This window comes from Labeo rohita, chromosome 19 (assembly GCF_022985175.1).
Source record: "Labeo rohita strain BAU-BD-2019 chromosome 19, IGBB_LRoh.1.0, whole genome shotgun sequence".
Lineage (NCBI taxonomy): Eukaryota > Metazoa > Chordata > Actinopteri > Cypriniformes > Cyprinidae > Labeo > Labeo rohita.
The window spans coordinates 28,446,629-28,461,735 of record NC_066887.1 but is presented as its reverse complement, the minus strand read 5'-3'; the positions used below and the strand labels follow the sequence as shown (position 1 = coordinate 28,461,735).

General features: G+C 33.2%; 1 protein-coding gene across 2 annotated transcripts in view; it reads right to left on the bottom strand.

The window, feature by feature from the left end:
• trappc9 (trafficking protein particle complex subunit 9) overlaps positions 1-15,107 on the bottom strand; it is a 275,482-nt gene that overhangs the window by 257,725 nt on the left and 2,650 nt on the right. Inside the window, exons 2-8 of one of the 2 annotated variants that reach the window (XM_051136711.1) lie at positions 14,405-15,005; positions 10,483-10,628; positions 9,249-9,374; positions 6,193-6,219; positions 4,976-5,097; positions 1,381-1,506; positions 1,088-1,304 (exon numbers count right to left, since the gene is read on the bottom strand). In XM_051136711.1, coding sequence (XP_050992668.1) covers positions 1,088-1,304; positions 1,381-1,506; positions 4,976-5,097; positions 6,193-6,219; positions 9,249-9,374; positions 10,483-10,628; positions 14,405-14,988 — 1,348 coding nt within the window. In that variant the 5' untranslated portion in view covers positions 14,989-15,005. The remainder of the gene's footprint in view (positions 1-1,087; positions 1,305-1,380; positions 1,507-4,975; positions 5,098-6,192; positions 6,220-9,248; positions 9,375-10,482; positions 10,629-14,404; positions 15,006-15,107) is intronic. The other variant, XM_051136712.1, reaches the window with a different exon arrangement.

The window sequence follows — 15,107 nt, the reverse complement described above, 5'->3', positions numbered from 1 at the left end:
TCTTTTTTTATCATCCACAACCTCTCCCCAACAAACCACACAATTTGAGGCATAATATTGCACCAAAACAACATAATTAGTTATATGTTATTATATAGTTTTAAATATTAGCCACTATTAGACAAAATATTCACTATGGAAAGTGTCACATTATGGCAGTTCAATGTGTCGCAAATAGCGTTTTATGTCACCTTTAAAGAATATTCTTATATTAAGATTTTCTTTTTTCAATTCATAGGATTCTGAACGATATAGGCAGACCCTCAGGCTGCATCTAAAGCTAAACATCTTTATTATTCCACGCATGTGTGCTAGCGTGTGTGCGAGTCGGGCAGAAGGTTGAGAGGATTTCATATTAAAGAGAATATAGTTAAGAACCCTAAAGTGATGCACCTCAGAGTCTGACATCACAGCTCAGGGTCAGATCTCTTCTCTGCGCTGTTTTCCAACACAAAGACTAAACGAAATATATATCACCCCTGAGAAGAGCCCTTCAAAACCCACAACGCTGTTCTGTAAGCATACAAAGAGGGACAAGGTTACCTCAATGCCGCCTGGGCAGATTACAAATCAACCAAAGCCTGTTTATGAGTCTGAGGTATTTAAAGAAAAATGAGCAATTCAAACTATTTATATTCTGCTCTTGTATTGCGAAAGACGCCAGTTAACTGGGGTAAAACGGGTCGAGAGGACAACCATGAAATAAAACACAGTAATAGCATGCATTTATTAAAACAAACAACCGCATTAACCTAATTAAAAGAGCAAACACGAAGGGGAGGAGGGATGATGTCATTAAACAGGTTCAAAAACCTCGAGACATCGGCATGTACATCACTTGCATCATAATGCACGCAGACCGCATTTCTATTCCAGACTCACATGCACATTACTTCTTTCTTTATTGTCAACAGGAGTCTGCCCTAAATAGACCGGAGGACATGGCAGTGGATAATGCCTTTCAACCAAGCAAAACAGATACTCAAACTTATTTATGCCTCTTGACTACTGGTCGACCAGTGGGTTTTTAAATGCCTGATAGTGATAGATTATTGTGGCTTAACAGCCTTGTGTAATCTTGTGTTACCTTTGCTGAAGTCTTTGGGGTCTAGAGAGAGGCTGTATCCCGGCAGGGTCTCCAGCAGGAGTTTGTAACAGGCCTTCCAGCCCGGCTCAGGGATGGTGGGCGCCACGCACTGCATGGCTGCGACACGTTTGAAGAACGCTGATTTCCGGTGGAAGCCGATGAGCTCGTACAGTTCTGAGAGCACACTGTAACGCTGTATCTTCTCCTCTTCTGACAGCTGAATACATAGACAAATGTTCAAAGACTATTCCTAATTCAGAAGCTTTGAAAACTGACTTGTTGCAAGCGCTCACCTGGCCTAGATTGATGTAAACAGCATTCTGCAGGAACTCTGATGCCTCCATGGCTCGTTTCTGAATAGCCAACACTCTGACAGCCTTAATGCAGGCCTCCAGCTCAATCACTCCTGCGCTCTTATACTGAAAGACAGACGACAAGATTTTAATATTTGTATGAGTTATGAGCTGTCAACTTAAAGTGTTAATTTAGTGCATTAATTCTATATATTAAAAAAATAATTATTAAAAAAATAAATGAATGTAATTAATCATGGCCAGGCCCACACATATAACCATCTGAGAAATTCAAGCTTAACTTTTTAACTTTTTTTTTTTTAAATACATATTTTTTAAAATAAATAAATGCATTTTAACATTTTTTATTTAATATTTAAAATAAATATTTAATTATTAAATCTGTTTTTAATGCACAAAGGTTTTGCATACATGCATATAAATGGCCAAATCATGCTAACATTTCAATCACGCTGCTATACATTGTTTTTTTTATGTTATTATATATTTTTTAATATAATAAAATGCACTCTGAGACCATAAATTATAAAAAAAAATATTAAAGTTCACTGATGAAAACAGAAATAAAAAAAACTCATTCTGTACTAATTTTATTTTTTTATTTCATTTGATTTACTTTTAATTTTATTTAACTTTTTAATGCATTAAATTTCACTATTTATTTTAGTTTTTAACCTTTTAATAATAACTTGCATAATAAAAAAAATAAATGTTTTTGTTTATAATCAAATCATAATCACATCATGACATTAAAATTACATTTATTATTAAATTTTTTTAATACAACAATAAATAAAATAAAATAAATCTGTTCTGAAAACAGATTTCCATAAATGCATATAAAAGGCCAGATCATGCTGACATTTCAGTCATGCTGCTATACATGTTTTGTCTTATTTACGTTAAAATATAATTTCAAATTGTAAGAACTGTCCTCTGAGACACTACAGATAATAATTTGCGATACTGAAGTGCAATGACTAAAATATTAATAAAAGGAAATGATATAATAAAATGTAATAATTAAAAAAACACCTTTGTTTTGTTTGCACAACAGTTTTTTTTTTTGTTTTTTTTTTTTTTTAAAGGGGGGTCAGGAATTAATTATTTATTTATTTTATTTTATTTTTATTTTTTTAATTGGATACAAATATTACCATTTTTAAATGGAATCAAAAAAAAAAAAAAAAACACGCTGACCCCAGTCATTTCAATAATGCTGCCATACATGTTTTGGCTTGTTGACAAAAATTGTGAAGATTAGCCTCTGAGACAAAATTGAAGCTCACTGACTAAAATTTAAGAAAAAGATCTGAGGGTCAGAGAAAGGTAATGCTGTACATCCATCTCCTATGTGCCTCTGTTCAGGATGTGTCATCATATTTGAAAATCAAATCTCAGCAGTGGACAGTGGCACAAAGTGCTCTGTTCAAATTTCTGAATTCACAAGGCTGCAGTGTCCCCTGCTGGCTGCTGGCAGAACAGCTGATGTGGCAGAAATGAGCAGTTGGAGATCAATGAGACCAACATAGACTGAATGAGCAACTCCATTCACAAGATTGGGGTCAAATACTTTAGTTTTCAGCAGTCTCATTCAAGGTGAGAACAAGGAGTTTAAAATGCACCATGAAAAAAGATTTTTTAATGTCAAAAATCTCTAGGGGATACTTGCTGTGAGATGCACATCAGCAGAGGCATTGTGGGTAAAACACCTACTTAAAAGCAAGCCCTGTTTGCCATCTCAGAGGGAGAGTTGATGAATAATAAAAGAGAAGTGTGAGTGTTTAATAAAACAATAAGCGACGAGAAGCTGTGCGTTAAAGTGATTTTACCACAGTTTAAATGCGGTTAGGCCCAAAGCAATGTGCACTTAAATGATTAGCACACCTCCAGAATTAAAATTTCCTGATGATTTACTCACCCCTATGTCATCCAAGATGCGCATGTCTTCCTTTCTTTAGTTGCAGAGAAGTTACGTTTTTTTGAGGAAAACATTGCAGGTTGATTGATTTTTCTCCATGTAGTAGACTTCAATGGGAGCCAACTAGTTGAAGGTCCAAATTGCTTTCAGTGCAGCTTCAAAGGGCTCTACACAATCACAGCTGAGGAATAAGGGTCTCATCTACCAAAATGACTGGTCACAAACATATATGATTAAAAATAATATATATTTTTATTTATTTAGAAAATGACGAATCATTTCACTAAATAAGACCCTTATTTCTTGGCTGGGATCATGTAGAGCCTTTTGAAGCTGCTTTAAAAACTGCAATTTGGACCGTCAACCCGCTGATCCCCACTGAAGTCCACTATATGGAAAAAAAAATCCTGGAATGTTTTCCTCAGAAACTGAAGAAAGACATGAAAGAAAGACTTGGATGACATGGGGATCAGGAAATGTTTGTTCTGGAAGTGAACTTATCCTTTAAAACTCTCTTAACTGCAAAATAGCTATAATACAAGGCTTTGGCTTTGGTTAAAAAGGCCACATATTCATGTTTAATAAATAATGATATTTTCATTATTAAAATAGTTTGCAAAAGCTGTTTTGCAACTGCTTTAAATGGGCCTCAATAAATCAGATTTTAAAGCTGAAACTCTGTTTATATTGCTCTGTTGTATGAATCTGGAGTTTGTTAAAAAGTGACAGTAAAGACATTTATGGTTTTATATAATACCTCCACTTTAAATAAATGCTGTTGTTTTGAAATTTCTATTTATCAAAGAATACCGACACGAACATTTACATGAAAGCATATTAGAGTGATTTATGAAAGATCATGTGACTCTGTAGATTGGAGTAATGATGCTGAAAATTCAGTTTTGAATCACAGGAATAAGTTACATTTTAAAATATATTAAAATAGAAAACAGTTATTTTAATTGCTTAGAATATTTTGCAATATTCAGGGCTTTATGCTTACTTTTCTTTTTAGGAGCACAGTCAAAATTTCAGGAGCACCTTCTAATCAATAATCAAAAAGTCTTATCAAAAATCAGCTTTCCCATTACAAGACGATATTTGATAAGTGATTTACAGGGAAATTTTGTTTTTACCTTATAAGAATAAGTTACCATTAAAATGAAATCTGTATTAACAAAATTAATTTGCACTACAGAGGTGGCACAGAAAAACACAAAAGTGGCTTTTTAATGTATTTTCATATGTTTAATGAGGCTCAGAGGTGGCATGAGTGCAATCAAATTCATAAATTCATATTGAGATTAATGTTTTAATTATAACATTTTAAATACAGAAATTTTAAATGATTTAAACAACTGAAAAGCCACTTTAAAAATGAACTAAATCTGCTAGTGACAGTGATTTAATTACTGAATCATTCATTCATTTGATTTATTTAAATGGCTGAATTATTCAGGAGTAAGCAGGTGACTGTCTTCATGGATGAGAAATTGATTCATTGACTTTCCCCATTCGTGAAAAAATGCACATTCATTCATAAACAAAACACCGCTGTGTTTGAATGGAGATGCACAGCGGCTCAGTTGTGACTTGTTTCAAATTATTTTTGATGATGAAATAGAGCAAACACATTTGTGTACAGAAATTTACCTTGCCATAGTAAGAGATGGCCTCCTTGTATTTCTCGATGATGTCCTCTTGACTCAGACAGTTCTTGGCTCGGCCAATCTCAGTGCTTGTGTCGGCACTGATGCCATTGGTCGTCAGAGCACCTGGACAGCAAGACAAGAGAAAGAACCGACATAAATGCACCATGAAATATTGAGAAAACAAAGCAGAAAAAGAAACAAAGCCAATTCTGTACTCTGCATGCCACTGTAACACTTCACGTTACCTTTTTTTCGATTATTATAAAGCCTAAAGTCTATAATAATACTAAATTATGCCACTCTGAGATATAAGATGCCACAAATGAGTTCATTTGTCTGATGCAAGACCTGGAACTTGACAAGCAATCTCTTGAATTAAATATGAAAGTCATCAAGAAACATGTTTAGAGGAATGAGAAAAATAATTACACACTTAGGATGTTTATTAAAGAAACAAGGGAAGAAATTGACCCTATTTACTTTATTAATCCATGTCCCTGGTCGTATCAGGAATGATTCATCAGTGCATAATCTTTTATTAAACTTTAATAACCTCCTGTACCTCTGAAATGGCTTTTCATAAGTACTGTTCACAAACTGAACTTTGGAAATCTGTACTTTGGGCCAAGAACTGTTGGTTTTAGCTGGCCAACTGCATTAAAGAAATGAGAAATCAATTAAAAGCAATTAAATCTTTTCATTATATGATGTAAATTGAATCTATTATCGTTAACAAGTCTGTGTATGATCGTATACCATTTTGAAATACAAATGGCAGCAAAACACTGACCTCTAGTGGCAGCAGAGAGCAGATGTTGTAAAGTTGTACTGTAAACTCACTACGTCAAACCCATTAGTTACTATAAACTGATCAAAAACACAAACCAATCTGATCAGTAAGTATCTGCACTACAGATTTTTACAATGGATATTTGGCAAATCAGCCATTAACCTGCAAAAAAATCAGGAAGAAAACACAAATATCCAATCTAATGATTGCAAAAGTATTAGAAATCTTTTCAGAAATCAAAAGTAAGGATTCGAATCCATGCATTTAAATCACTAGACAATTTCATTGCTGTCAGATCAGAAACACAAAAGGCCAACGAAACACCTGCACACATGCAAAAGCACAACAAAGTAACTAAAACTACATCACAAGTACACACAGGCAGGAATCAAAGCCATTTCTTGAGCTACACATGTGCTTTACTGTACCTGGATCAATGAGAACTTCCTGAGCGCCTGAAGACGGACAGATAAACAAACAGAGAGGGAGAGACAGAGAGAGAGAACCTGGTTCACTCTTGGGCACAAGCAGTGAGCAGTGTTAGTACAGCACATATCAGGGCACAAAATGGTTTATGATCCTGACATCGCTGAATGGTGATACAGCCGCAGGGATGAGCAGACATGCATTAGGACTGAAAAGTGATGGGCTCGTTCTAAATAATAGCTGTTAACAGATACCGAGGAAGCATGCAAGCTGTAAAAACACAGTCATTCTCTTAGTTCTGAATATATTACAGCATCTTGTGAAGTGAAAATGTGTTTGTAAGAAACAAATAAATCGTTAAGGCATTTTAACTTTAAAATGGCACTTCTGGCAAAAATACTACTCCTTCAGTGAAAATTCCATCCTCTATTAAAATCTAAATATTTGTTTAGAACCGTTTTCACTTATAAACATTGCTTGATCTTTGCATATTTCTCTCCTGATTCAGACAAACGATTTTTTTTATATTTTAATTGGAACCAATGATTTGAAGTTCAAATATCTTAATTGTAGATTTGTTTTCAACAAACACAGCTTTTTGATGTTAATTAATGGACTGTGTGGATTACTTGTGAATTATTGTGATGTTTTTATAAGCTGTTTGGACTCTTCTGATGGCACCCATTCACTGCAGAGGATCCACTGGCAAGCAAGCAATCTTTTTTTCCTTTAAGTGGATGTCACTGGATTAGATATTAAAATATCAAACCAAACTGCATCTACGCAAATGCTGTGAGAGATTTCCTTCATTTTGAACAGAATCTATATTTTATCATGCATCATGCATGTAATTTTTGTGAATTGTTTTACTTGGAAAGTGTCTATGTCTTGAAAAATTAAATGCCATTTGATTTGATAATTTTTATGCACCAAAATGAAATTCATTCGCATTCATTGAAGCTACTGTAGATGACAGTGCATTAATTAGTAAATGAAACGTGAATGAATAATATGCTTATTAATGAGTTAAAATACAATGTTATAGTGCATAGGTTAATATGAGCAAATAAATATGATTTTTTAACATTTTTAAAAAGGAAACAAAAGGAAAAGTAGGAAAAAATAATAAAATACAAAGAGAAAGAAAGAAAGAAAGAAAGAAAAAGAAAGAAAGAAGACTGTGCCTAAACCACAGTATATGACATTTCAGGAAAAACAAATGAGTAGATCAGTTGAAAACTGACTATTTTCTTCTATTCTAGAATAAGCTCACATTCCTCTGTTCTAGCTCAGCATAACAGAATGAGCAATAATCATGTGTCTGGTTTGGTCTGCTGTCTGTGAAGAAGTTGATAATTCACTCCTAACAAAGTTTTAATGAAAGAAATAAACATCAAATCAAGAGTATTGATTGTAGTATATAAATTACAACTGAGCATGTGCAGACACATTAAAGGTATAGTTCACCCAAAAATGAAAATTCTGTCATTAATTACTCACCCTCATGTCGTTCCAAACCTGTAAGGCCTTCGTTCATCTTTGGAACACAAATTAAGATACTTTTGATAAAATCCGAGAGCTTTCTGACCCTGCATAGACAACAACAGTACTACCACATTCAAGGCCCCGAAATGTAGTAAGGACATCATTAAAATAGTCCATGTGACATTAGTGGTTCAAGTGTAATGTTATGAAGCTACAAGAATACTTTCTGTGCACAAAGAAAACAAAAATAACAACTTTACTCAAGAATGTCTTTGATGCACATTCACAAGAGTACCACAACGTATGCATGTGCATTCCTCTGCTTGAAAACAAGGTGTAGCGCATCCTAAAATCCGTGAATCATTTGATTTGAATCATTCAATTCGCTAAATGACTCACAACCTGTTCTGAACTAAATCAAATGATTCGCGATACATGCTCTGTCCGTAGTCCTGACCTGAATCAAATGATTTGCAATACGCAACGTTCCAAACTAAATCAAATGATTTGTGATGCATGATTTGAAGTCCCGATTTGAAACAATGGTTTAACTGATTCAGAGTTTCGAAACGCTCCATTTTACCCATCACTAGATGCTTTTTAAAACAGTTACAAGCGAAAATGAATGACTCTTTTAATTTAATCTGGTTTTTGCTAGTGAATTGATCGAAATCGCGAGTTCAAATCAATCAAGAGTGGTTCCAGCATAAATGACTTTGGTTCATCTGTTCCTCTTTTCGCATCTTCAGCCATGTTTACATGACACTGTCAGTACTACTATTTGCTTAGCTCAATTGTTTTCTGAGATTAACTGAAATAAGCAAAAAAGGTATGATTTTTGAATTTGAATTTTGTGTGAAAAGATATGTGCTTATTGACAAAATTAAAGACTTGTTTCATTGATACACTGTCTTTCAATAATTCAAGTAATCTCATAATAATATATAATAATCAATAATTCAAGTAAATTCATTTTCAAGTAACCTCTTCAGGAATACTGCTATTTTCAATGGTTTTTCAGGCCTTACATTTCAAAAAGTCAAATTCAAGTACTTTAAGCACTTTAAGCACCTTGTACGAACCCCGATTTCTGCCTTGCTGTCTATGCAGGGTCAGAAAGTTCTCGGATTTCATTAAAAATATCTTAATTTGAGTTCCCGAAGATGAATAAAGGTCTTATGGGTTTGGAACAACATGAAGGAGAGTAATTAATGACAGAATTTTTATTTTGGGGTGAACTATCCCTTTAACACTTCAGAGAACCTCTTTTACTTGCTTCTTCACTTAGAAATTCATTCAAGATGAGAAAAAAAACAAACAAACAAAAAAAAATCCATTATTTCGGTTTCCAAAGTTTTTCACTTTTCTTTCTTAAATATATATGAGATTAGGGAAAAAAGCAAAGATATACAAAACACCTACAACCATTTTATTCTCCAGAATTAAATATGAACTCCAGAATCTCTCAAGTCACTAAAACAAAAATATATTGATGAAAATGATCTTGATATTTTTTAACAAACTGTTTGTTTAAATAAAAAGTGATGCTATAGATGTGTCTGGCTGCACTGACCAGGTCTGTGTCTCTTTCCAGCATCGGCAGCAGAGGAGACGCTAGGTTTGCGGGCTCCACTCTTCCCCGCAGTGCCTCCTGGGTAATGGAAGATGACAGACGCAGAACACAGGCCCTCTAAAGCAGCTGAGGAACAATACACAAACCATTTCACTGTTACTATTAATCACTGAACTATGGAAGCCATTTCTGCCACTGAAAAAAAAAAAAAAAAAGTTATTGCGACTTTTTATCTCATTTTTCTCAGAATTGCTATATAAAAATTCTGACTTTTTTCTCCAGATTGCATGACAGAAACTTACAACTGCAAGAAATAAAGTCAGAATTGCAAGATAAACTCACATTCCAGACTTTATTTCTCAGAATTGCATGATATAAACTTACAACTGAGAGAAATAAAGTCAGAATTGCAAGATAAACTCACATTCCAGACTTTTTCTCCGAATTGCATGATAATTGCAAGATAAATTTATTATTCAGATTTTTTTTTACTCAGAATCGCATGATATAAACTCACAATTGCGAGAAAAAAAGTCAGAATTGCACAATAAACTTACTATTCTGACTTTTTTGTCAGAATTTCATGATATAAACTCACAATTGCGATAAATAAATCCAGAATTGTGAGATAAGCTCACAATTCTGACTTTTTTTCCTTAGAATAGAATGATATAAACTCACAATTCTGACTCACAATTGAGAGAAGTAAAGTCAGAACTGCAAGATAAACTCAGTCTAGACTTTTTCTCAGAATTGCATGATAATTGCAAGATAAATTAATGATTCAGATTTTTTACTCAGAGTTGCATGATAAAAACACAATTGCAAGAAATAAAGTCAGAACTGCAAGATAAACTCACAGTCTAGACTTTTTCTCTGAATCGCATGATATAAACTCACAATTGCAAGAAAAAAAGTCACAACTACAAGATAAACGCACAATCCAGACTTTTTTCTCAGAATTTCACAATATGAACTCACAATTGCAATAAATAAAGCCAGAATTGCGAGATAAGCTCACAATTTACTTTTTTTTCCTCAGCATTGCATGATATAAACTCACAATTGCGAGAAACAAAAAGTTTATTACTAAAACCTTAATATATATATAACACCAAAAACTATTTAAAAATATTAATAAGAACATATATAAGTATGGCAATGATATTTAACCAACATCGACTTAGGCTGAAAGTATATCTATGAAACATTTATCAATCAATCACCATCTTACCTCCCAGCCACAGGAAGTCATTGACAGACCGCAGCAGCTCTACAGCCATGTGATAATGTACGAGGGCATCCTGCAGCATGCCAGCCTGCAGACACAGATCCCCGACATGCTTCCTCATGCGGCCCTGACAGCGTTTCTTGTAGTGCCTGAGGAAGAGGAGCAGCAACAGGCATCAGATAAACATGCAGGATTTACGCACAGAGCTTAATCGATGCAAGACGCGCTCGCAGCCAAGTGCAGGTGACGTCAGCCATATTTAATTAAAGTTATTTTTATCAGCGGTGGATCGATGTCGTCTCATTTGGCCATCCTTATATGGAACACAAATATGCTGATATGGTTTTGCATTAAGCTTGGTCTTCTCTCTTAGCCCAGGATTTACAGACAGAGAGAGGGAAGCTGGAGCTGAAGATACAGATGCAGAAGGAAGGGGATGCACAGGCCAAACTTGGTGGGGGGGGGTTAACTAAAAGGGTCACAAAGCAACCTGATGCTGATTTATATTCTAGAAATATGAGGAGGTAAAAAAACTGGTGGAAGGACCCCTACAGACAGTGTGCAAGAGGGTCAAGTGTTATTCAAGTGAGAGCCAGACAGAACAGGAGAGAAACTGGAGAAAATTCTTCATCTTAAGACTTTCATAAGTTCACACTTTTACATAGAGAGGATGAATCAGTAAACATAAAATTACTTTAAATGATCAGCAACAGTTTGATTAAGCAAATATTGGAAGACTTTAACATCAAGGCTTATTTAGCCTAAATCAAGCATATTTTTAATTTTTCATCTTATAATCATCTATATTTGAATCATCATATTTTATCATGTAGACGTTTCAATGAAAAAATATTTGTAATATTGGCAATAACATTAATAATACACTAAAGAAGTCAAAAAAGTATATATAAAAAAATCAGCAATTGTAGCCAAAGATATCAGTGCTGCTACATTATAATAAATAATAATAATAAATGTTACAATAACACCATTTATCTATATCCAAATTGTTTTATATAAATATATATGTGTGTGTGTATATATGTATATATATATATATATATATATATATATATATAAAAACATAAATATATGTGTGTGTATATATATATATATATATATATATGTGTGTGTGTGTGTGTGTGTGTATAGATATGTATAGATATATATATATAGTCTATTCAAGAATCTTTAATATTACGATTTATGATTGAGATATATATATATATATATATATATATATATATATATACACACTTCATATATATAAACTTCACACAGCTAATCAGTTATAGTCGTTAGAAGATAATCACTCATTATATATATACATATATATGTATTTATTTATTTAGGTATGTTTTTTTTTTACCCAAATGTCTATCCATGAATCCCTGATATTATGATTTATGATTAAATAACATTAATACATTTTATATATTATTGTATGTATTAAAAATAAAAATATATTTAAAAACAGAATTAATAATTGCTTTATATTAATAACGATAATTTTTATAAACATATATAATGTTCACTTTCACATTTTACAAAAAACGTATTTATTTATTTTTTCTTTTTGCCAAAATGTCTATCCATAAATCCCTAATATTATGACTAAATAACAAATATTACATGAATACGTTTTATATATTATTATAATTACAATTTAATTTATATCATTGCTTTATTAAAAATGTAATCTTTATAAACATATAATCTATATCTATATTTAACTTCTGATCAAGAACTTGTATCCTGCAATACAGAGTGTTTTCCACAGATACATGGATGTCATATTCAAATTCATGCCGTGACCGTAGATGAGATGAGCATAAAGCTTTGCAAGCAATCACTCATGAATTACTGAATGACATCCATGTATTTCTGCAGTTAAAACAGACAGAGATAGTGAATAAGAAACACAGTACACTTGATTGAACACTTGACCCTGTCAGGCACCAGGACCCAGAGCATCGTTCCCATATTTCTGACAAGGATTCAAAATATTCTCACCATAAAGGTGAAGTGTGTCATTTATGCACAACCACACAGAACTGCAAAACAGGAATATCCACCATTAATCAAGCAAACAGGAAGTTTGCCACTGGTTTATTCTAAAGCCGACAAGTTGTGCAGCTCAAACCTGTGAAAAAAAATGACACAGTTCACCTTTAAACAATAGATTCAAAAACAACACGAGGACATAAAGATTATATACGCTTTGTTCTGTTTCTGCACACTGAATTTCATCCCAGAAGGTTTGACCTTTCTACTCTAAACTGAGGTCCAACCACTGTGTCACTAAGGGGAGAGGAAAAGGCTGATCAGGTAAGAATGAACTAAAGCAGGAGACAGAACTACCGGCTCACCTTTTCACACCCAATAATAAACTCACAGGACAGTATGAAAGAAAAGAAGAAAGACAAATAAAACAAGGAAAAACAAGAGAAGGGAAGAAAAAACAACAGCCATGAAAAACAAATGACAAAACTCATGAAACAGGATAGAAGATCATGCATGGTTGTCCTACAAGCAAAACCATCACACTGTGGGACTCCTGGGCATTTCGGATTTACCACAGTCAAGTTAGACTTTATTTAAAATAAATTATGCAACAAAATGTAATACTTTTGTTCAAATCTCTTTGTTCCACAAATAAAATATTAATCATGATAAGGGTACATCAATAAGCTAAAAATTATTTTTCTGTTATGGATGATAACTGGATGGGTTTGTGAGTTGAAAAAAACCTAATAACTACTTAAATCATAAAAATGAAAAATAATAATAAGTCAAAATAAAACACTTGATACATGAATCAAAATATTTGTATTCCTTTACATATCTTATTATAATTCATTATAAATATAAAACATGTTGTTATATATGTTGTTATATAATATATACCTATATAAAAATATTGTTTACTTGCATGCCATGTGACCATTAACTGAGATCAGCTGAATAACTAAACGATAAAAATGTAAAGTAAATAAATTCAAAAACACTAAAAAACTAAATATATAAATAGAAACAATGGTGTGTAAATTCTTAAATGTGTTAAGTATATATATTTAAATATACAAAAGATAAAGATTTATTTAAAAAATTACACTATTTTATATTATTTTGGCCAGTAACCAACCACTGATGCAAATGTACGCATTAATGAATAACCAAATTTATTGTTAAATTATTAAAACATAAAAATAAGTTCTCTTACATGTAAAAAATATTTTTTATATTTTTATATATATATATATATATATATATATATATATATATAAAAATCAACATATAAAATACATATTTACATATAAAATTTAAGGGGGTAAATATTTTAGGTCAAATTGGTTTGGCTGACAGAAAAGTTTGGGAATAATTATGAAAAAAAAAACAATAAAAACAAAAATGTTAATTTAGACATCACAACATTATAAAGTACAGCACGAAAAAATACACACTGATTAAGAGATTAAGAGATACCTTTAATATTGGTGCTATATTATTAGTGAATTTTCAAAATTAAGGAAGTTAGCATTTGATGATGGTAAAGGTAATATAAAATGTAAAAATAGGGAAAATAATAAGTTATTAAGTTAAACTGTCCATTATATATCTTTAATATCAGCCAAAAACTGATATGGTACCTTATTTTTATTTTATTTTATTTTTCCCAAAATATTATTATATGTATTAAAAATAAAAATAAATTTTAAGTTAATATCATTGCTTTATATTAATAAGTATAATCTTATTAAACATTTTTTCTACAGACACATAATTATCTTTAGTTTCAGCCAATAACTAATATGGTACATTTTAAGTGTTAATTAAAGTTTCATCCACCGCCCTTTTCCAGATATAGACTTATGGGTAATGGGTTTTCCAATAGCCAATTATTTTAATTAGGGCCCAAACTCACCTGCTGTCTGTGTCCAACCCCACAAAGTCCTTCTTCTCGAATGGCACACACAGCAATTGTATCTTATCGCCGGATTTATCAGTTGCTCTGTCCAGCCGTTTCGACTCTAGGACGATAAATATAGACTCAACGAAATCCTCCACCCTCTTCTCCACATCAGGACAGTCGTCGTAGCTTGGGTAGAACGCCACATCTGTCCGCTGCTGTTCTGCCACCTCCCCTTGCAGCCCAAACACCAGAAGCCTTGAGTCATACAGCGTGGAGCCGAACACCTCCTTCTGCCCGTGGAATCGGTCTGACGTCTGCGGCCACTCTTTAGCCGTGGTACAGCTGGTCACCGAGATGAGACCCACAACTTTGCGGTGGGTCTGAAAGTCGCCCCACTCGTTGTTTTCAGGGGGGTAATGGTGGCGGTATCGGATAAACAGGACACGCTGGGAGTCCCGTATGCTGACCTGGCTCACGCTGGCGATGCGTTTGTAGATGCGGAAGAACTGGTCCTCTGGGACGATGCCCATGGGCTGGACCACCACCAGGACCGTCTGATGGTCCTCAGCACACTGCATGTAGTCTGGGACACTCATGTCGGCATACAGCAACTCTAGAGAATGATAACAATCCAAAAACAGCATATTGTATTATTATGGGAAGTTTCAAAAGTGTTAAAATAAAGTTACACAGAATTATGTCTCCACTGTGCATT